Below are 21670 nucleotides of genomic sequence, written 5' to 3' on the forward strand. Positions count from 1 at the left end.
TGTCTTTTTTTTTTTCCTTTGAAGTGGCTTTACTAAGATATTCTGGTCATGAAACATCTTCTCTTGCTGCCTGTTTGCAGTGCTGATCAGACCATCATTAATTCTGTATGTCTTTGTCCTCTCACAGTCTCAGTAAGGATATTGCTTCTGTTTTTTTCCAGCAAAGCAGGCCAGCCAGGTACACACCAGCATGGCAACTGTGGCCCCTGCTCCAGTGCAGTAGTACGCCCAACCAATCTCACAGGAACCTGTGTAGGCAACCACACACCCACAACCACACCCACACACAAACACACACACACAGACACAGACGATTTATCATAACAATAAAGAATATCAAAATGTTCTCATAAACCCAACATAATGTGAAGTACTTGTGAAAATTTCAATTGTGCAAGTCTTACCGAGCTCAAACTGATTGGAGCTGTTGCTACAGGTTTGCTTGACCTCTTCACTGTCCCAGCCCAATGGATACAGAGCACAACCTGAGCCAATCAGCAGGCCTGTGAAAAGAGGTAGTCAGTCAGTGACAGTGATAGCTCTGACATGGAACAACTGCAGCTGAGAAAATATTCTTTTTCATTTAATATGATGTAATCAGTCTTCACTTGTAAAATAATAAAATAAATAATAATAATAATAATAATAATAATAATAATAATAATAATTGAGCCACTGTGATTCAGATAAAATCAGACAGTCTGGACCCTTCCATTCAGGGACTTAGGCCAGAATTATGGGAAACAGGCATACACTGGGTGTGTCACAGAATCACAATGAATTCCTTCTGGTAGAAATGACCCACTTTGCTCCTGAAATCATGAATAAGACAGGAATGTGATAAAGAGTGGGTAGGAGCTAAATGAATGGATAAACTAAACAAACAGAAAACACAAATGGCTTTGCTGCAGACAGATGAAAGTAGGTGAGTGAATTGGTAAGAATGTTCATAAACAAAAGACAAAAGTGTGTTATGTTACTGATATATCCACACAGCATGAGCCAAACCTGTACTTTGTTTTGATGTCAAAGTAATGAAAACATATTGAACCTAAAGTTGTTTTTTTGTTTGTGTGTGTGTGTGTGTGTGTGTGCACACTATGGGAGGAAGGGGATCAAAACCAAACAACCCCCCCCCCCCCCCCCCAAAAAAAGTTGCTTATGCAATAAATATGTAGATAATTTACATAAGTGTTTAAGCATACTCATTCCCAAAAGCATGCAAGAATAAGTGTAAAGTATAGTAATATATTCACTCTGAATATTCATACAGTTATGGATTCTCTTTCATGTCTTTAAGCAGTTCGAGGAGATAAAGAGGCATGTAATTGGCTTTAATTTCCCTCCAGCAGGATAAGCCCAGTGAAAAAGTTTGGTTCTCTGCTTTCAGCCTCTCAGGACCCTGAATTCCTGACAGTCACGTAGACGTGGAGAGTCTACAAAACACAGGTAAGATAAAGATTGACACGGCAGCTGTAAACAGCACGCACTGCAAATTCCCAATGTCTAAATCTCATGACTTGTGATGGTTACTCACATTCCTTCCATATATTTATCTTTGGTTATGTAGCTTCCTGATGCATTTTATTTTTCTCAAAGTGTCCTTTGACTTTGGTAAAGGGCACGAGCATAGAATGAATTAGAGCTATCTTTCCACAAGGGGGAGGGAGGTTCCAACTACGGTTTACCTAAACAGCACACAGAATGTTTTCAGCCTAAGACTCCCGCCGAATGGGAATTGTCTGTTCCCCTGGACTGTCTTTCACAGTTGAAGAGACTGAATTCTGTCCAACTTTTGAGTCTTATGATCCATGGAGCCATCTGATTGGCTAGCTTGGCTAGCTATTCAAGTGCTTCTGTTGTGTTGCATAGATGTGAAGTGAGAAGTGCAGGGCAGGAGACTAAACATCCGTAGCATGGCCAGAAAGGAATTTATACCTTATGATGAAATCAGAATGAGGCGTAATGACTAGCTACATGTTATCTGTGCCATCAGAATAAAACTTGCGGAAGCTGTCGGTAATATGCTTAAATTATGTTCTAGACAGTTCTTTCACAAGGTCTATAAAAAGGTTATTATGACTTTAGGGAATGAAATTAACTGTTGTGCTTGTTGGCAAAACAGACATATGAGTGTTTTATCGGCTTTATCACATCTCAAGTTCAGTAAAATGTTTCTATTGTTTTAAAAATGGAAATGAATCATTGATTTGTCCTTACAAATGAAAAAAAAAAATCATAAAATCAGTATTTTGCTTGGCCACTGTTGAACCAACATGTTACAGTTCCCTTAGACAGGGTTAGCATTCCTCACATGCCTCCCTCTCAGTTATTTCCAATTCAAGCCAGAAAATCCATTACATAGTATTGTGAATTCTAAACAATAGCATTCTGTCTCATTGTTCAAGAGTGGATTTTAAAGAGAGGGAGGATGAAAATAAGCGTTAGCATAATTTCTTTCTTGCTTTTCGAGAAAGAAAAGAATATTTTGAAATAATGACTGAAAGATCTTTCAATATGTGTGTGTGTGTGTGTGTGAGGGGGGTGTATTTGTATGTGCAGAATGAAGACTGATTTCAGAAAGGAGAACCTTCAGATACCAGAGCCCTCTGTGACTAAAAAACCACACCCTGACCTCTTGCCCTTTCAGACTGCGTTCCAACCGCAGCAATGCGCTGGGAAGCAGTTGAGGAGTTGAGGAGTTGAGAGTGTCTGGAGAAGAGAGAGGTGACAGAATGGAGAGTAAGCAACAAGAATGTGACACAGAGGAGAAACAGATATAGCTGCACCATTCCTTTGAATGTAAGGGACTTAAAAGGAATTTGGCTTTGACTCGGAAAAACTGGGCTGGGAAAGAGAACAAAAGAGGAAATGAATGGAAAATGAGGCTCATTGCAGTCTCATGAAACGGCATGCCTGTGTTTTAGCTTCGTATGTATGCCCAAAGGGAGAGGAAAGGTAAGATAAATTGGCAATGTAAACTTAAAAAGCCTGACCTAGTGTGTTTTGGTAAATACCGTTATCTGCGCCCTGTGGTCCAATCGGATTTTAAAGAGCACTTGAAAGAGCGCGGGCAGCCGCACAAAATCCCAGCCGTGGTTCACGGCAGGGCTGCACTGCAGGTAACAGAAGCAGCATAATTTTGGTGAACCTTTGCCTCCATTGAAAAAAATTCTCATGTTAGTCACATGCGCAGAGCAAGGCTTGACCCGACATTTTAATCCTATTAAAGCCCTTCCATTTCAATGCAGCCCCTCATTCTGGGTGCAGTTTCACCTTTCTTTCTTTTTTTTTTCTATTTGCCCATTTAAAAAAAAAGCTTTTTCACTGTCTTCACTACGCATTAAAGTATGCTGACACGGACCAAACAGACATACGGGGCCTGAGACAGCAGGGTTCATGTGCTGAAAGAGATCGACCTTATATTTTGTTATGACGTTTTAAATTGAAAACTGATTTCTGTCTTTTTTACTTATTTATTTGTTCTTTTTTTTTTATTTTGCATCACAGCTGTTTAGAGTTTCTGTGGACTCCTGTGCAGACTTGTCCAAAAGCAAAAGTTCATGGTGCAGTGGGAAAGCTTGTTCCGAGGGGACAAATCACAAACGTGAAAAAAAAACAAAAAACCCACACAAGCTGTCAGGAATCCAGATGGGCCTCTTTGTGAGGACATGCGGAACACTGAAAGAAAAAAAAAAAAAAAAAAGAGAGAAAAACACTGAAAGCTTCTAAAACAAAAAGAGAATAATTTCTCCTGATGTGTAAATAGAATAAAGAATGGTTGTCTTCCAGTAGCGTGTTCACACCAATACCATGCGAATTTGCACAAGAACATCTGGTCTTAATCTGAAAAGCTTTCCAGCGTTAAAAAGTCTGACAACACAGTTGTCCTCTGCTCCATTTTGTCTACAACCTCCCAAGAGAGACAACACATCTGAGACTGTATGAGTCAGTTACATTGTATTCTAATGCTTCACCATTCTGCGAAACAACAGACCACCACGTTAAAGTGCCACCTCAGCCCAACAGCGTCCCCTGAGACGAGATCAGACAATGCTTGCCTGGTTCTGTTCGCCTTGCTAACAGTCTGTTATTTTCTGGGACAGGGCAAAGCCAAGGGGAGAGGAAGGATACTGCACCAAAAAAAAAAAAGAAAGTCCTTAACTTCAAACTAGCTAAATCTTCCTCGCTCCCCCCCAGCCCCCCCCCCGTCCTTTCCACAGATGAGAGAATTATGTAAAGATTTGTCCTGGTTATGACAGGCACACATGTCACAGCAGAGATAAAGTATCTGTGGAGCTGCCTTCAGGAGCGAGTAGGACAATAAGTGAATTAGCAGAAAATTTTCAGAGATCTTAGATACACACCCCAGGTCACAGCGATAAAGCCATATCTGCTTTTTCATAGCCTGGCACAAAACCGCAGGACCAAGTGTTTTCATCTTCTGTTGACTAATCCCGAATAGTCAGTCAATCATTCTCTCCTCCTATCTCGGAATCTTTTCAAACAAATTCTTAGGTGACCTACAAGAGGAGAAAAAAAAAACCCCATCAAAGGAATATCCGCAGGGATTATTTTTTTCCCCTCTCAATGGTAATTTCCTACTGCTCCTATGCTGATTTGCCATGACCTTGGTGTCTAGGGATGGTCATCACGAACACACAGAAAAAAAAGGCAGGACCATTCCCCGCCACATACTGAGACCAAGGGGAAAAACACACTTAACAAAATGACATTATAAATAAAAACCTAAAAGAACTCCGCCATGTACAAATATACAACCAAGCCAAAAAAAAGCCATTTTTTCTCAGTCACCTCCCGTAGCTTGACCATACACAACCCCAGAGAAAAAAAAGGGGGGGGGGGGCATATAAGCGTGTCATATTTTGCAAATCTTTGATGTCTACATATATCCGATGCTATATATTAAAAACGCCACTATCTCTTCCATATTTGGTCCTGTTCAAGAACAAGTGCAGCTGCTTTTAATCTCAACGCTGAGCACTCGTACTCCACAGAGTGGCAGCCTGCCATTCTGACATCATCATATTTTACAAAGATCAGAAAACAAAACAAAACAAACAAAAAAAAAAAAAATCATATCATCGCTGCCTGTCATTAAGGCATCCTGGAGCAATCTGTCATCTCCGAATCTCTTTCATGACTTCCATTTCTGGCTCCAAGCCTGCCCCTACCAGTGCCATCACTTGATCGTCCCCTGTGATGCTCTTAATGAAAGTCATACCCCAGTCTGTGTCACTGTGGCTCACAGACGAAGACTGTGATCGCTTTGGACAACCCTGATGTTCTGCTCCCTCCTGGCTGTGGTCAAGTTATACTGCTGAGTTCTTACACAGTAATGCTAAGAGCCCTCTGTGCATCAATCAGATGGTATGGGCTCAAGTTATGCGAGCAGTCCCTTTCTTACTTTTCTGAAGCTCTTCTTGTTGCTCAGGGTCTGGTTTCAATTTTGGATTTAGCAATTTTTGAGGAAAAAAAAAAAGAGAGAGAGAGAGAGAGACTTCAGTATGCATATACCCTAGATAACAATCATTTTGCAATTGAGTGTGTGTGTGTGTGTGTTACAACTTTCAGATGTTTCTTGTCAAAAACGATTAAAATGTGTAATTCTCCCTCAGTATGTACCGTTGCCATAAAATGGCTTGCCTGGTCTGAATGATTTCTCATCGTGTTCCCAGCACTGAGGGTTTCTGATCTTGGTCACGGTCAAACATTTCTTAAAAAGATACCCGTCCTGTCCCTAAGTCTTTCTAAATTGACAGCTCATTAATTATGGAACGTGAAGGAACATCACAACTGTATGACACTGAGTAACGAGGTCTAGTTTCGGTTTCGTTTCTGGCACTAGGCCACTATACAGCCATCTGCTGCCCCTTTGCATGCGTGACACTTCATAAATAAGCCTTAAAACATAAGTGATACACAGGCACCCCTCCACTAAAGGCGCACATAAATGAATCATTCAGGTCACTATTTTCAGCAGTCAAGGAAAGCCCCCTGCAGTCCTGATACATTATGAAGTGTGACATTCTCTGGGTTTCTTTTTTTCTTTTCTTTTTTCCCCCATTGGCTCACACACATGGCCTGCACCTCATAAAAAAACAAAACAAAAAAAACAACCCAAAGTTGAGCAAATGAAACAGTAACTTTATGTGTACATCAGTGCTTCAAAGAACAGACCTGGGGTTTCGTTGGCTCCCACAGCAATAATCTGAGTTACAAGTGTGATGATCAACAATGACACAAATGACATGAGAATGACCCAAGGCAATAAGGTTACACATTACAACACCTGCCCAAAACACCCAGGGCCTTGGTGTTAAGTTGGTCGAGTGACGGTCTGCAATGTCACACTGACAACAATTTCTGGAAGCTTCCCAGTGGAAGTGTCATATCTAATATAAATCTAACATTTGGCCAAAAATAAGCGCCAGCTAACCCTCATCCAGTCCAGTGCAGTGCTGTACACAAGTACACTTGCTCTAGGCAACAGAATAAGCCTTCAGGCGCTTTGAGCTCCTGCTAATATTTGTCAGATCAAATTGGTTAGATAAAATTGGTGAGATTAAAAGCTTGAAAAGTTGGTTAACAGAACTCCAGATTACAGGCAATTATGGATATCAGGGTCTGGTCTCAGCAACTGTGAAGAACGTGCTGCTGTTTATGATTTAAGCTTCATGAGTCACAAGATCACAAACGTACGAAGTCATGATACATGGGTGAAGACATGAGAGAGCCACTCTGATAATTAGCGCTTGAGGAGGGGCATTGTGCAGTAACATGGGAACCTATGCGATTGATTAAACCATTTCAAACGCCTTTCCTTGTTGTGTTTTGTGTAATTCACTAGCACCAACCATTTTTCCTTTCTCCTTACGTTCAACACACAAATACTATAATCTTTACAACTAAGTTCAAGCACAACTTGTTTCTGCTGGTGTCCCCGTTCATCTCATAATGAAGGTGGTGGGGGGGGGGGGGGGCTATAAGTTCAAAAAGGGAATTTGAGTGTGCTTTACTTCAAAAATTCTCACACATAAAAGTCAAAAAGAAAATAAGAAATTCCCTGGCTGCAGTAAAGCTGAATAATCTTCTGTATTAAGAACTCCGAGACATTACCACAATATTACAACGGTGTCACATTGATCTAGAATCCTACCAGGGACTGTAAAACATTCAAAGAGAGGGAGAGCCTGTGCCCACTCCCTTCTCTCTCAGCTGGCAGTCAAAAAAAAAAAAAAAGTGTACCCCTGGGGCTGTATCTGACCAAATTCACCGCCTGTGTTTATGTTTCTTCCCCTGTCATTATCGGCACAGTGTGATATCTTGGCAGTGGGATCAGAGGACAGATGGTTTCATTAAGGCATTGCATTAATGGAGATTCCACCGGGACCGATAGATACTGCAAACCCCACAATTACGAGTCTTCGGGTGAATGATAAAAAAAAAAACACAAACAACTCTTGCCACGGTATAGGAGTCCCCCCCCCCCCCCCCCCCCCCCCCCCCCCCCCCCCCCCCCCCCCCCCCAAAAGCTGTGGTTCTAAATATAGCAAAAATGCAAATGTATCACAGTGAAACAAAGAACAAAGTCATGCTGATAGAACAGACCAGAAGAATATCTGAAGATGGCTCCAGTGCTGGGTCTTTCGATGAAAGTGCTTTCCCTTACAAGAAAGAAACAAAACAAAAAAAAAACAAACAAACAAAAAACCCCCCAGAAACCAAAATCCTGTCAGCTGCCATCGTCACAAATGAAAAAGCACTGTGATGATTATTTTACACATTATAGATTACATAAACATGGAGACTCTAATGGAGGTCCAGCATTTCCATTTTCTACCCTCCAACTTTGTAGAACTTCTTTTCTTGGCCTTAATGACCTTTCCCAAGAAAGGGCGTAAAAATCCATGACTGGGGCTCTTTTTTACATGATGATTTTATACGGTTCATATGGTTGTAAATGTGTATATGGTATCTGAGGTCATATGTCTTTGAGTTCTTTACAGCAGAGGTGCAAAGAACCTGTGTTGACGTCGTTTGTTCGAAGACGGGAGCGGAGCGTTTGCGTTTTGCACATCAAAATAAATTCCTGTCCCTGAAACAAGATGGTTTTACTGTTAATGAGGCAGAAACCATTTTTTAAAGAATCCCAGCATGGAAACAAGCTTGTCTAGACCTCCCACGGATGCTTAAACGGGATGAAACCCAGATCTGGATAAGGATACTTAAACTTCATTTATCTCAGAGGAGTAAGTGATGTCTACACAGTTTTTCCCTCCATTATTTTCTCTAGATGACTTATATTTGTCTGTTTAACTTGATCATCTTTCTAAATCGATAAAAGGATAAATTTTAAGTGTACTGTATTACTGAGGGTTGTACACTGTACAGAACATTGATTTTCACATTGGATTTTCATTGTTTTCTAGGGGTAACCTTACAGCCAGATCTATACAATTCCCTTAGTGACGATCAGCAAAAGATGCGATGGAACTGCTGGCAGCATGGGATACTTAATTCTTGAATGAACGATGCTCTAATTCAGACATGCTGCACTGGACATCACCACCATTTGGACACATCCCAGTAACATACACAGAAGGTGACAGAAAGCATCTCTCAGAAGAGGAGGAGAGGTGAGCAAGAGAAAACTGCTATTTCCAGATAGATATATAAATAGAGAGAGAGAGAGAGAGAGAGAGAGAGAGAGAGAGAGAGAGAGAGAGAGAGAGAGAGAGGCATCTCCTACAGAGCAAACCGTTCAATCCAAAACAGATGTTGACTGACAGTCAAGAAACCCAGAGGAGAACACATCAGGAGTTCATTTAAATGAAGGCAATTTTAACACGAGTTTGGCAGTCTATCAAACACATGCAATGGTTAAAAAAAGAAACTGCATTTTATTTCCCCATCATGAAGAACATACATGTTTATGTGAGTGTATGGGAAAAGCTGAGAACACAGACAATGACAGGTAATGATGGGTAAAGATGAACAAAAAGATGGTTTCCATGGCGGCACACTGACCGCCTCTGCAGAGGACTCATCACATAAGGACAGACTGGTCTCAATGAGGGTCTCCTTCACACACACACACACACAGCAAGGACAGAAGAATAGCTCACATACAGTGAGCTACTCTTCAACACAGCTGGTCTGGTATAGTATATAAATTCTATTTAAATAGATATAAATATTATATTAGTTACATGTTTTATGCTCTGTGATGTTAATGTACATTTGGTAGGATCAAGTCAGGTTAATGTGCAGGATTCTGGACAGAAAGAAGTACTTTGCTGCAAAAGCTCTTTTTTTTGTGGCTTCTCCCATCTTCCAGTGTGGAAAAAAGAGGGCTTTTCATCCCTGATTGCATTCTCTCAAGGTGTTAAGGGAAGATGAAGGGTGTTAAAGGTGAGTCAAAGGAAACTGGGAAACAGTAAGAGTGGAACACTGAGCATCTGAGTGTTCCATTCTCACTGTTGTGATGGAACACTGAACACTGAGCAGTTACACACATGAGGCTAAAGTAAACTCAAACAGAAAAGGCAGAAACATGAATTGGTCAGAAGAATAAAGAAGGGGAAGGTTATTGCTTGGAGAAAAGCAGTACAAAAGATGAGAAGTCTTGGTTTCAACCCCCCCACCCCTCAAAAAAAAACGAAAATTTGAATGCGAGTTAAGCCAACAGAAAATGGATTGCAGAACAGATATCAGATATCTATACTGACTGTTCTCTCTCTCTACAAAGTGCCTTGTTTCTTCCTCTGATTCCTCTACAAGCTGATTGTCCTCTGAAATAAGAACAGAGCTTCACTTGACTAAGGGAAATGTGGGAGAGTGGTGGTGGTGGTGGTGGTGGTGGTGGTGGTGGGGGGGGGGGGGGGGGGGTGATGTTCATCCCTTGCATGTAAAACCAAGGCTTTCCTGCACAACAGCACCCAGTAACAAACACACAGAAACAAACAGGCACTGGCAGCGGTTACTTTCATTTGTGCAGGGAGCAGACGTCAGGGAGTACAGCAGGAGCAGCAACTTCAAAGACTTGCCAAAGGGTTAGAAAAGAGGATGTGAGAGAGAGAGAGAGAGAGAGAGAGAGAGAGAGAGAGAGAAAGAGAGAGAGAGTGTGAGTGAGAGAAGGGGGAGGAAAATAGAGAGATATGAATATTTATAAGCAATAGCAATAAATGTCCGAAGGCAAATAATTAACAGTCCTTGTGGGGGGCATGCTGATTAAAAGAAAGAGACATACAGAGAGGAGGTTGGGGGGGTGGGGGGTGGATGGAGGGGGGTGACCAAATGGGCATACAGGCATAAAATGACCTGTAACCCTGAAGGACATCACTCTCTCTCTTTCTCTCTCTCTCTCTCTCTCTCTCTCTTTATTTTAAGCAATGTCGTATCATCCTTTATCTGAAATATACCCTTAAGGATACAGGTATGCGCCATGTACGTGAACATACCAGCATTTTCTGCATCAGGTCTCTGCAGAGCCTCACTCGGTTGATCTGATCAGTAATGCTGTCGGAGGGCATCCACAGTGCCAGGCAGATTTTCTGGTCTTTTTTTTTTTTGCCAGCTTGATCAGACTTGCAGTTGTAATAGGTCTCGTATTGATGCCGGATTTGGGCCAGTAATGTGACATGCTGGGACTGCAGAGATACTGCTCAAGAGTTCAGACAGCGTTGACCTAGTTTTCCCTCTTTCCTCACACTCATCTACCGATGTATTCCTGCCTCTGCATGTTTCTTACCACTGCCTCACGCTTCTTCTTCTTCCTCTTCATCATCATCTCTCTCTCACACACACACACACACACACACACACAAAAACACGATCACATGGACAAATCTTTCAAAAAGGTGGCAAGAATACACGATCACTTCGATGATCAGTTCGGTGGAGGTCAAAGGTGATTAGGTGTTTACTGGTAGGGGGGGGAACCAAACTGCGCTCCCTTTTGTCCTTCCTTCCGCGCGAGTCGTACGTCTCTGTCTCTTAGCGCCATATGGCTGCTCGCATCTTCAGGAGCTGCTGCTGCTGCTGTTGGCCCCCCCCCCCCCCCCCCCCATTCAGACCATATGGCCAGACGGGTCTCGGGCTGCCCACCACACCCGCAAAAGGAGCCAGGACGAAAAAAACCCAAAAACAAACCAAGACCATACGTCAATTTATCTTGTACTCAGAACAGCAGGGTTAAAAGAGAATGTGATACCGGCTAGACAGGCTGGATGCAGACGCTAGCCGAGGGGTTTCCGAGGGACAAACAGAGCAGGAAATAAAAGAAAACCAAGTTACCAACTCTGTCGTGCCTGCAGCGCGCAACGGTAAGCCATGCAGGGTCACATGACGAGTGAACAATAAGCAGTTTGATTCAGTTTGTTGAATCATAAACCCCATATCGGTGCCTTAAAGTGGACTAGAATGGATTATTTCCTTCTCTTTACGGGTTAGACGAGGCATAAACCAGGCCCCTGCTGTCCACAGTTACCCAAACCACAAGAGCAAACACACACTCCTGTTGTCAATGATTTACCACAAACACAACGGTTGCACAGTAATTACAAGAAGAGAACAATTCCAGCATCAAGTGCTTTTATTTTACCCAAAGCTTTCTGCCCTCTCTGTCCTCAGTCCCTCCTCATTAGCTTTGGTCTCTTTCTTACCTCCAAACAATTAACAGAAATGTATTATGAACGAGACAACCTGGCTCCAGGAGCAGTTTCAAAACCAACAAAACTACCTGTGTGCTTTTACAGAAATTGGTCTCACTTTTTTTTTTTTTTTTGCGTAATGACAACTTCCTTAAATGGAAAATATATCCTTGTAAAGCTCTGGACTGGTCTGACACAGTGTGTTTCCAGCACACTGACCAACTCAGACAGAATACGAATGACTACATCAGCACAGAACCATCTGTGGCAGACGGGAACCAAAATAGGATTAAGAGGCGGGAAAAAAAAAATCACAGGAAACTAAAATTAAACAAACATCTGAAAAACAAGTTCCACAAACATTCTCCAGCAAAACACCAAGAACATTTATAATTTCAGTATAGAAGCAAAAGACACATTCTGAGTCTCCATCACCGCAGTGCTATTCGTGAAGTGGCTTGCCATGGATGGATGGTTTCGGTTGCCAAGGTTAGCCGTGTCATTGTTGACTTTATGGTTGCCAAGTCAACTGGTCAGCCTGGAGAACAGTTTGGTACTCGCTGTTTGGTTCTTCTCTTTGCTGACTGCTATTTTGAGGCTTCCTAGCAAAACTTCTGTTTTCATCACAGTAAACTGTATGCGACCAGCTGACAGAAGCAACTGTCAGCACAAATCACGGACCATTACTGCAGTTCCAGCGTGTCAAACAGTAACACTTTCAAGACAAATTCTCGAAGGAGAGAGATGCGAACGAAAAAAGTGACAATTTCTATACAAGACTAGACATGTGCAAGATAAGCTGAACAGGATGAAAACTCTCGTGTTTGTGATTTTCAGTTCTACGGGAGAAGGCCTGCAGAAAGACAGGCGCAAAAAAACAAAAAAAAAAAAAACAAAAAAAAGGATGTGGTGAACAAATAAACAAGCACACGGACTAACTGGGAATGTTTACGGAGTTAAATTTGTCAGACAGAAGGACAAGGAGTTTCTCAGTGAAAACAATGAGCTGCTGCTATACAACAGCCATGTGCAACCGCCTCAGTATAACGACAGCGGAAAGACTTGGCTGGTTTTGCACTATAAACATTTATGTGCTTGCTTGCGTGCGTGCGTGCGTGTGTGCGCGTGTATGGTTGTATACAAGTCTACACATCAATCAACAAAACCAACCTTGCAGACAAAATGAAGGGATAAAAAAAAAAGAGAGAACACATAAGCAAGGCAGCATGCGTAACAGGCTGTGATATCATCCTGTGTGTGAGATTCTGAAATGTCACACACACACACACACACACACTCTTCAGTCCCAATGGGAGTCCACTCCAGACTCCATTTCAATATGGAGGACTCTCCAAGGTCAGAGACGGTCCTGTGACCTCTGAGAAAAGACTTTGAAGTCATTGTTCTCTGATCTCAGTATGTGAGCAACTTAGTTCACAACAACCAAACAGACTCACTGAAGACACAGTAAAAGAACAAGTTTTACAAAAAAAAAAAACAGAACAGGTTTTTAAAAAATTCTCCATTATATCTTACCTTAAAAAAAAATCTGTAGGCTCATTTAACGTATTCCGCTGTCTGGGACGACCGAATCTCAACATGTTAACGTTCTTGTCATCTATGAAGATGATTATAAAATGCATATACAAATAGCAAAACATATCAATGTCTAATATCATGTGACACTTTGGTTCTATCATGCTTTGTGTGTATGCACATCAGTAGTAGTGCACATCCATAAGTGGCTAGGAACTGACCTGTTCATACTGTATGTTTCCTTCAGTATGTGAACATGTCTGTAATAAAGGCACACACAGGTGCACAGAGCAGTGTCCATCACTCTAATGAGATACATCCTGTTTACTGCTGAAGAGTGGAGAAGCGCTCAGAGATCATACGTGATACTGTCTTCATTAAGACACGGCCATGATGTCGGGTGTTTGGGCTCTGAATGTGACAGATGGCTTTCTGCCGTTGCCAGCACGGGCCAAACTGAACTGTCTGACTGCAACAAAGGCCATACGTCTGTGCTCAATCACTCAGGCTGAGACAGAGAACAGAGAGAGAGAGAGAGAGAGAGAGAGAGAGAGAGAGAGAGAGAGAGAGAGAGAGAGAGAATGTGTATGTCTGTTTTTGCAGTTGTGTCCAAGCATGTGTGCTCATGATTCCACTTAAAAAAAGGCTTCATAAAGATTACAACACAAGATTATTTCAAAACACTGCACCTTTTCAAAGAAAACAGAAAAGAACGAGGCCAGAGGATGATGCAACAGTTGCCAAAGAAAAAAAAAAAAAAAAAAAAAAAAAATGCGTGAACTGTGTGAAGAGGGCCCGAACATCTTTGCTCATTAAATATGGATATGAAATACGTTAGTCCATATCTCATATTCAGCATGGTGTGTAAAGCACAGCTATAAGCTGATTAAGGTGCAAAGCCTCAGTTCTGACTAACAGCACTGCAGAAAGTACATATTATACATCAAACTAAATCACTTGGTAAAAAAAAAAAAAAAAAAAAAGGTTATTTTTTGTTGCCTGTTATCACTGTAAATATATGGATGTTTCTACATATACACTTGAGAAATTTAATATTAAACATGGTCTCGTTTTTGTCTGAGAATCGCCAAAACATCTCCTTGTGCTGCCACACTGCTGGCCCCAGCTCTGAGGGGACCATCTGGAACAGTGGAACATTCCAGAATGATTGCCCCGAGGAGTATGCAGACCTGCATTCTTCAATGCAGGGTGTTGCTGGACCAGAGAGAGAGAGAGAGGGAGAGAGAGAGAGAGAGAGAGGGGCACTGCTGTGCAGACTGGGCCGAGTCATGAGCGGAACTTCTGAGAAGTCTAATGAAACAGAGATCCCTTTGTTTCCTTATCCACGGAGCGTTGGCTTTATTCAGATATGTGTGTGTGTCTGTGTGTGTGTGTGTGTGTGTGTGTGTGCGCGTGTGCACGTGCGTGTGTGTACTTAATAAACTCCAGCAACCCCGCTCCTTAAAGAACGACTTTCCGATTAAGCGAGAACATTTGCGCTCTTATCTAAGGAAGCCCATTGTTGTCGGGTTAATCAGACAGTTATATGGCACAATAAGAACATCTTATTCTTGCTCACAGATGAGCAACTGGAACGTTAAGGCACCTGGTAGAGGACCAAAGCGTATCCAACATATTTTAGAGTCAGTCGACGCACATAGGCCCGTGTTTATTTACAAAAGATTATAAGAGCGTAAAACAAAATAAACTCCATGATTAAGATACTCAGAAAAAAAAACCCCACATATGGAACCAGCTTCTGAATACTGTCTCATTTTCTTTTTTTAAATAATCTTACCCTCCACCTACTCTCTCTGTCTCCAAGTCCAGAGACAGTAAAAGCATAAACATACCATATGACACAGACTGACGTCTCGTTATAGCTCCTTGCATCCTTTGTTTCAACAAACAGTCCAATTTGTTGGGTTGAACATACAATAGGGGCCAGAAGGTTTAGGATAACAAAGGCACCTATGGAAGACTAAAGGTATGTGTAGCTACAAACATACGTACAAATTTGTACTCTCTGTCCTGCCTCCTGACACCATATCCCTCACTTACATCCTCCCAACATTTTATAGGTAGTAATTATTTTTTTTTCAAAAAAAAAAAAAAAACCCTGCTCAAAAATCCTCCATTCCAGTCTCCATTACAGATTCTACAAGCTTAAACTGCAAGCTTCTTTCCTCCTGATTTCCTCTTCAAAGTTAAAATATCACACTGAATTAAAAGTTGGGAATTTTTCTTTTTTTTTTTTTTGTTGCAGGATGTATGTCACACTGAATAATTCAAAAGTAGAATTTCTCCTCACCACATGTCTCAGTAAAACTGCTATCTGCCTAAGCCACACCACATTCACAGATACTTCACTCCCACTTCAAAACATCCCCAATGTACACACAAATATACTGCACCAGCTCTTGGCATACTTGCAAATTTATCCATATTTGACTGTTACAACCAACCGTATATCCATACATCCGCAATATGTTTCTTAACCTATGAATAAATTTGAGACTACACGAGAGTGTTATAAATATATATTTAGAGAGGGTCTTTATGAAGGAAAATACTTAGCTCAATAGCTGCAGGCGCCTACTCTTACTCAATCAACTATACTACCTCTCTGGCTTTATTGTTTGGAACTGGAGCAGAGAAAAAAATTCCCAGCACAGAAGGCTTTCCCCTCTGTTTACACTCTCATTACTCACATGCATAGGTGTGAGTGAAAACGTAAGCTCCTGTTCAGTGCCAGACAGATAGATATGCAAGATGAAGCCTTGCAAAACAAATGATTTCTGTTCCTCGTGTTTTTGCTCATTGTATGTGTAATTTGGCACTTCTGCATACGTTCGTAACCAGTTGCTCAGTGACAGATCAAAGACTATGTATTCACCAAAGTATTGTTGCTGGCAAAATGTGTGGTATTTCATGGTTTGTTCAGGTGATAAGAGCTGGACTGGGTTCTAAATCATACCTTAAGATCACTTTAAAGAGTCTGGTGGTAATTTGTCCAGAGAATGTGAATGGAGTATATTTGCAAAGGCAAGATGTTGTCGAGAGGCATTTGAGATAATTAAGGAAAGACTGGAAAGTAGCCAATGTTAACCCGCTCAAAGCCTCCACAAACACAGAGGCTCAGTGCCTAATCATAAAAGATGTTATCCAAAGACTAGTTTTTTTTTTTATTTTCATTCAGGGTAAAAATAAAAATATTTCCAGGTGGAGCCTTGTCAACTTGTATCTGTTCCGCTGCATACAAAAACGAACGGAAAAACAAGATTTCACAACGGATAATAAAAATGAACTTGTCTTGTGCTCTCTGTTGACCAAAGCTATGTTCCAGCGCCCAGTACAAGTCAGTAGATCACACAGTTTACTGAAAAGAGGCCCTTTAACAGCAGTAAGGCTATTGCATTCTGAGAAGCAGAAAAGAATGGAGAGGGAGTGGAGATAAAAAAAAAAGTGGTGTCTCTCTCTCTCTCTCTCTCTCTTTCACTGACGTTCCAAAAGAAATCCAAAGCATTCTCCACATTCCTGAGCAAGACACAAGAAAAGCTTTTGACAGAGTTACAAACACATACATACAGACACACAGATGCTTGCACACACACACACACACACACACACACACACACACACACACCTGGCAGATAGACACATAAACAACACAAACCGTGAGAGTTTACACTGGCGGTGAACCGACTCCTCTTAAATAGGAGCCAGTGTGTCTCCTCTCGCTCCTTGCAGCTGTCTCTACCAGCCAACCCCAGCATAGTCCAATCACCCCCCCCCCCCCCAATCTTATGTCCCAGCACCCTGGGGTCAACACAGGTCAGCTATAACCAGCGAGGTCCCTATCCCACCATCAGGCCTGTATCACAGAGCTGACCTGCCTACCCTCTATCCCCCCCCCCCCCCCCCCCTCCCCAAGAAACAGACACACAGACAGCAGCTCTTCCAGCCAGACTTTATCTGTAATTAGCAACATTCCAGCATGACTAATTCAATATCGTACATCTTTATTTAAACCTGAGGATCCTTTTCATAGCACACGCCGCAGTGATGGAGATAAAAAATGCCATCCGAGCTGTGAAGCCGCCTCCCAGATCTTAATTTGGCACTTTTAGTTTTAAACATTTCCTCACACGAGAGGCTCGTTTCAAAGCGCAAATTCCGCCTCAGAAACATACTGAAAGTGAAGACATTAAATTTCCACCTAATTGACTTACTATGCCTTACCAAAGAAAGGAGTAAAAAAAAAAAAAAAACCCTCGAAATTTTGTAAAACCTTACAAACTGAGATGACTGCTAACGTTCTCTTGGCCTTTAGTGACGTTTACAGTTACAGCGAAAACACCTGGAAGATAAAGAACACCTCACACAACGGTAACAGGAACGTGACAGGTTGCACAACTTAACTGTGGCCCAATCGTATTTCACTTACGCACTGATAAGGTGTTGAAGGCAGCGGCAGTATCGACCGAAAAGCCCTGATGAATGCCTATGCAAATGAAGGGGGACATTAAGCCATGTGAAAAAGAACGAAATCTCTGGGACACGGTCTCACAGATCGTTCAATTAGCTACGTTATCAGCGAAGAGCATCAAAGTTTCCCTAATAGACACACCAGCGGTCCACATATGGAAGGTGACGTCTCCAAGTGTGGAATAATGGCCTAGAAAATGGGGGGTTCGAGTCCTAGCTGGTGAGAATTTTGATGTACGCGAGGCATTAGGAGCTCTCAACGCATCTGCTTTTCGAAATATGAACTCATAAAAAACGGTCATCTCATCCTCACCTCGTAATAAGGATAATAAAAACACATTAAGGAACAAATGAGTGTTTTAGTGCGCAAAAGACCACGACGCCTCAAAGTCAAATGATATTGCTAAGTAATATCGTCGGGCTCCTCATGCGGATAGGGGCTAATTTCACAGAGCTGCTTTCGCCCAGGCTTCCCGTTCTTTCTTAGAATAGCTAGATGGCTCTCGTAAATCCCATCTGAAACACACACACACGCAGGAGATATGTGTGACTTCCTCCTCGTCTGTCATGCAAGCCACTGTGGTCAAACATGCGTGACGAACACAAGCGCTCTGTTCAGACGCCCCTCCACTGGAAAAGAAAAACACCGGATGATAGTCAGAAATCCAATCTACCTGAGAGGAAGCTCAAAAGCACCCAAAGTGTAAGATACGAGTGGGAAAGGATTACCCAAAGTGCCTAAGAGATGAAGGCCCTCTAACCTGACATTTCTGCTTTTTTACTCCAACCCACACCTGATATTCAGATCCATTTTTCTCACTTTCACAACCTCCTCAATCTAGATAATGCCCCTTTTCGCTATCTCCCTGTGAGGAGAGCTACATGAGACAGTGGAATACTTACATCCTGTCTGGTTCCTCTCCTGGTTTGAATCGAATGAGATGTGAGATAAACTGCAGATGTTCAGCATATCCAAATACGGCCTGGCTAGTGTTTTATTCCATTGTGACTGAGTGTGTGTGTGTGGTCTCACATTAGTCCAAACCATTTTTGGGCTTCTGAGACAAAGCAAACATATAACCAGTCATAGAATATACAGCAAAGCTGCTGTATAGTGTTGATTTTCCAGCGTCAAATTTCAGAGTTTCATTTTCAAGGTATTTTATGTTCCACTAACTTCAACTGGAGAAGCAACACTGTAGGTGTGTTCTTTTTTGCCTCAAAGTAGACCTTTTGAAAGCCAGCAGTACAAGTCCAGTAGTAAATGGCTCTGAAACCAGAGGACCTTGGGTTCAAATCACAGGCATGACCGTTCTCTGCTAATTGCTTCCAAAGATGCTCCAGACATTGTGACCTTTGACTTCAAGAGAAATAACTGGAAGTTCCTTTGCATAAGAGCATCAGCTGAATGAACAAACATTCAGGAAAAATTAAATGACATAAAAAAAAATCTTTAAAGTGTCATTATTTCACATTTTAATTTCAGCGCATACTGCATATCAGAACTGAAACGCACTTACATGAGTTATTCATTTCACTCAAGGAAAGCTGGATTTTCATCTCTGAGGTAGAGTAAAAATCTTAACTGTATGAAAGATGTCGATTTTACTCGAAGAAAAAATAAACATCGCACAACTCCAGGCAAATTTGCTGTGTAAGGAGAGAGAGAGAAAGAGAGAGAGAGAGACAGAGAAAAGCAGATGATGGCGGACAGCGGGAGGAAGGAGACGCTATAGGGGTCCGTACAGCAAGGTCACAGTTAATCAACCCCCGCCAACTCAATGAAAGGGTGGGGGGGGTGGTCAAAGTCATTACTCAGAGGGGGGGAGAGTCTTATGAAGCCCAGAAGGCCATGACTTTGATTTAGTTAAACCCACTCCTGCTTCCACCACCAGACCAGTCACAGACAGAGGACAATAGCGCTATAGGCATCTTTTCTGGCAGCCAGAGCCTTCTGATCCAACATTAATACAATCATGTGTAACACAAGACCCCCCCCCTCCCCCCCCAAATAAAGCCCCATCTCGTCCATCTCCTGTTCCCTTTTCTCATTACATCAAGTTTCTGTTTGGCTGATCAAGGACGTTTTAGTCTCATGGCTTCATTATGTTCCACAACCCCAAGGTTGTTTTTTGTTTTTTTTTGTTTTAGTCGTGTTTTATGTAATTACTCCCTTTCATAATGTGTGTGGTGGTGAGTGGGGGTGTGTGTGAGTGTCCTTGTGTGTTTGCTTGCACATGCTTATGTTTCCATTTATTAGAGGAGACTCTTGCCTAATGAGACTGAGAGAATGAGAAATAGCCACGCTGGAAAAGGAGTGACACGTTACCTCCCGTAAGCGGTTAGAACTACCGTGAAAGGAAATACTTGTTTGTCAAGGCAACCTCTCATTTCTACCTCGGTCTCGAAAAACTAACTAAACCTGATTATCATACAAATGTGAATTTGTCACTTCCAAGCAAATTCAGCCATGTTGACAACCAAAGGTCAGAGCAGCATACCCACTCAAGTTGACTTAAGGCAACGCATCGTTAAAACAAGCCCCCCGGAATACACTGAGCTCTGTTTGAGAAGTCACAGGGAGAATGATGTCATAGCAATTGGTTTCAGCTCAGGAGATCACACGGTGACTGCCTGATGAGGGTCTGTTGATCTAGAGTGTGTTTGTTAGTCTCCTCATCTGTGTACTTCTGACAGACTGACAAATAAGGGGACTATCCCTAACACACACACACACACACACACACTGCTGTGGAGTGTGTGGGTGTGGGAAGAGCAAGGACAGGGGTGTTAAAAAATACATGAGCGGCTTCCTCTACCTATCCATCTACCCATACATCCATCCATCCATCCATCCATCCATCTACAAGGCCTTCTCTCTCTTTCTCACCTCCAACAAACTGGATGCCTCCGGCCACCCGTCCGATGGTGCGGGAGATGAGGTCTGACACACAGCAGCCCATGAGCGCGGTGAGGGCCACCAGCAGCAGCAGCCCGCAGCCTGTTCCCGTGACGACCGTGCAGATGCGCCACTCAAGGCTGGGAATGCCCTGGAAGGAGGCATAACGGCCACACTGCTCCAGCATGACCGTGCCACCCCGGGCCTCGTCCCTGATTGGGTAAGAGCATCGTCGGAACGTACCAAATGACACCGGCTTCCCCATCTGCGAGCCCAGAAGCCAATAAGGCATGAAAAACCCCACGCAGGAGGCTGCCGCACAAAGGAAGGAGAGCAGAGCCCAGACGACACCGGCACAGGTCAGACTGGACGCCATATCAGAACAGACCCAAGACTTGGCCTTTCAGAAAAATTTAGAGAGACACCAAGATGGTTTTAGCACGGCCTCTGGTTCATCCAGCTGTGGGGGCAAAATTGGTTTTTCAATCCAGGACTACCAAGGCAGTCTGTCTGTCCTCCTTTCAATTTGGTGACCTCTGTGGTACAAAAAAAAAAAAAAAAGTTGAGATAAATCAGAAATTCATTGAAACGAGGGGGCAAAGCTTTGTGCTGAATTGAAAAATAGAGGGTTGAAAAAGAATATGAATTCCAAAATGACATGATGTTAATGCAGCACATTACGCCAAATTAACATAGATGTATAAATCAAATATGCTAACAGCAGAAAGTGAATCTAAATTGGATTTAATTTAAGCGCTTGGGGGAAAATTAGGGTATTTTGAAACAGTAATCAAGATTAAACTGCGCCACATTAAATTTTCCAGAAAGCAAAGACTGATTTTGATGTATACGGCGTTGTAAAATTACTTTGTTAGTCTACCTGTTCAACCAATTCATGCTGACTGGAGCGCGCAATAACGTTATGTATCAGCAAGTCTTATAAAAGCTCTGTAGTTACAGATTGACAGATTTTATTACTCTCGCCCCAAGAAATCAAAGCATGTGCTACTTACTGTTAATCTACAATAGGCGAGAAGAATACACAAAATGGAAATACTCGTAAAACATTACA

General features: G+C 42.2%; 1 protein-coding gene across 1 annotated transcript; it reads right to left on the reverse strand.

The window, feature by feature from the left end:
- Window positions 1–129: 129 nt before the first annotated feature.
- lhfpl6 (LHFPL tetraspan subfamily member 6) lies at window positions 130–20974 on the reverse strand. Its single transcript, XM_030793131.1, has 3 exons — window positions 20590–20974; window positions 405–503; window positions 130–248 (listed from the first exon to the last, which is right to left on the reverse strand). Exons 1-3 carry the CDS (start codon window positions 20972–20974, stop codon window positions 130–132), a joined length of 603 nt encoding a protein of 200 aa, XP_030648991.1.
- Between the last annotated feature and the right edge of the window lie 696 nt (window positions 20975–21670).

Source organism: Chanos chanos, chromosome 15, assembly GCF_902362185.1.
Source record: "Chanos chanos chromosome 15, fChaCha1.1, whole genome shotgun sequence".
Taxonomy (NCBI): domain Eukaryota; kingdom Metazoa; phylum Chordata; class Actinopteri; order Gonorynchiformes; family Chanidae; genus Chanos; species Chanos chanos.

What these genes read in the sequence shown, in the direction of transcription:
- lhfpl6 (XM_030793131.1), bottom strand. Translation starts at nt 20,974, where the DNA reads ATGGCGTCCAGTCTGACCTGTGCCGGTGTCGTCTGGGCTCTGCTCTCC. An exon ending in AGGCATCCAGTTTGTTGGAG is followed by an intron (nt 504 to 20,589) that starts GTGAGAAAGAGA and finishes CTCTTTTCACAG; the next exon opens with GCCTGCTGATTGGCTCAGGT. An exon ending in CTCCAATCAGTTTGAGCTCG is followed by an intron (nt 249 to 404) that starts GTAAGACTTGCA and finishes TTGCCTACACAG; the next exon opens with GTTCCTGTGAGATTGGTTGG.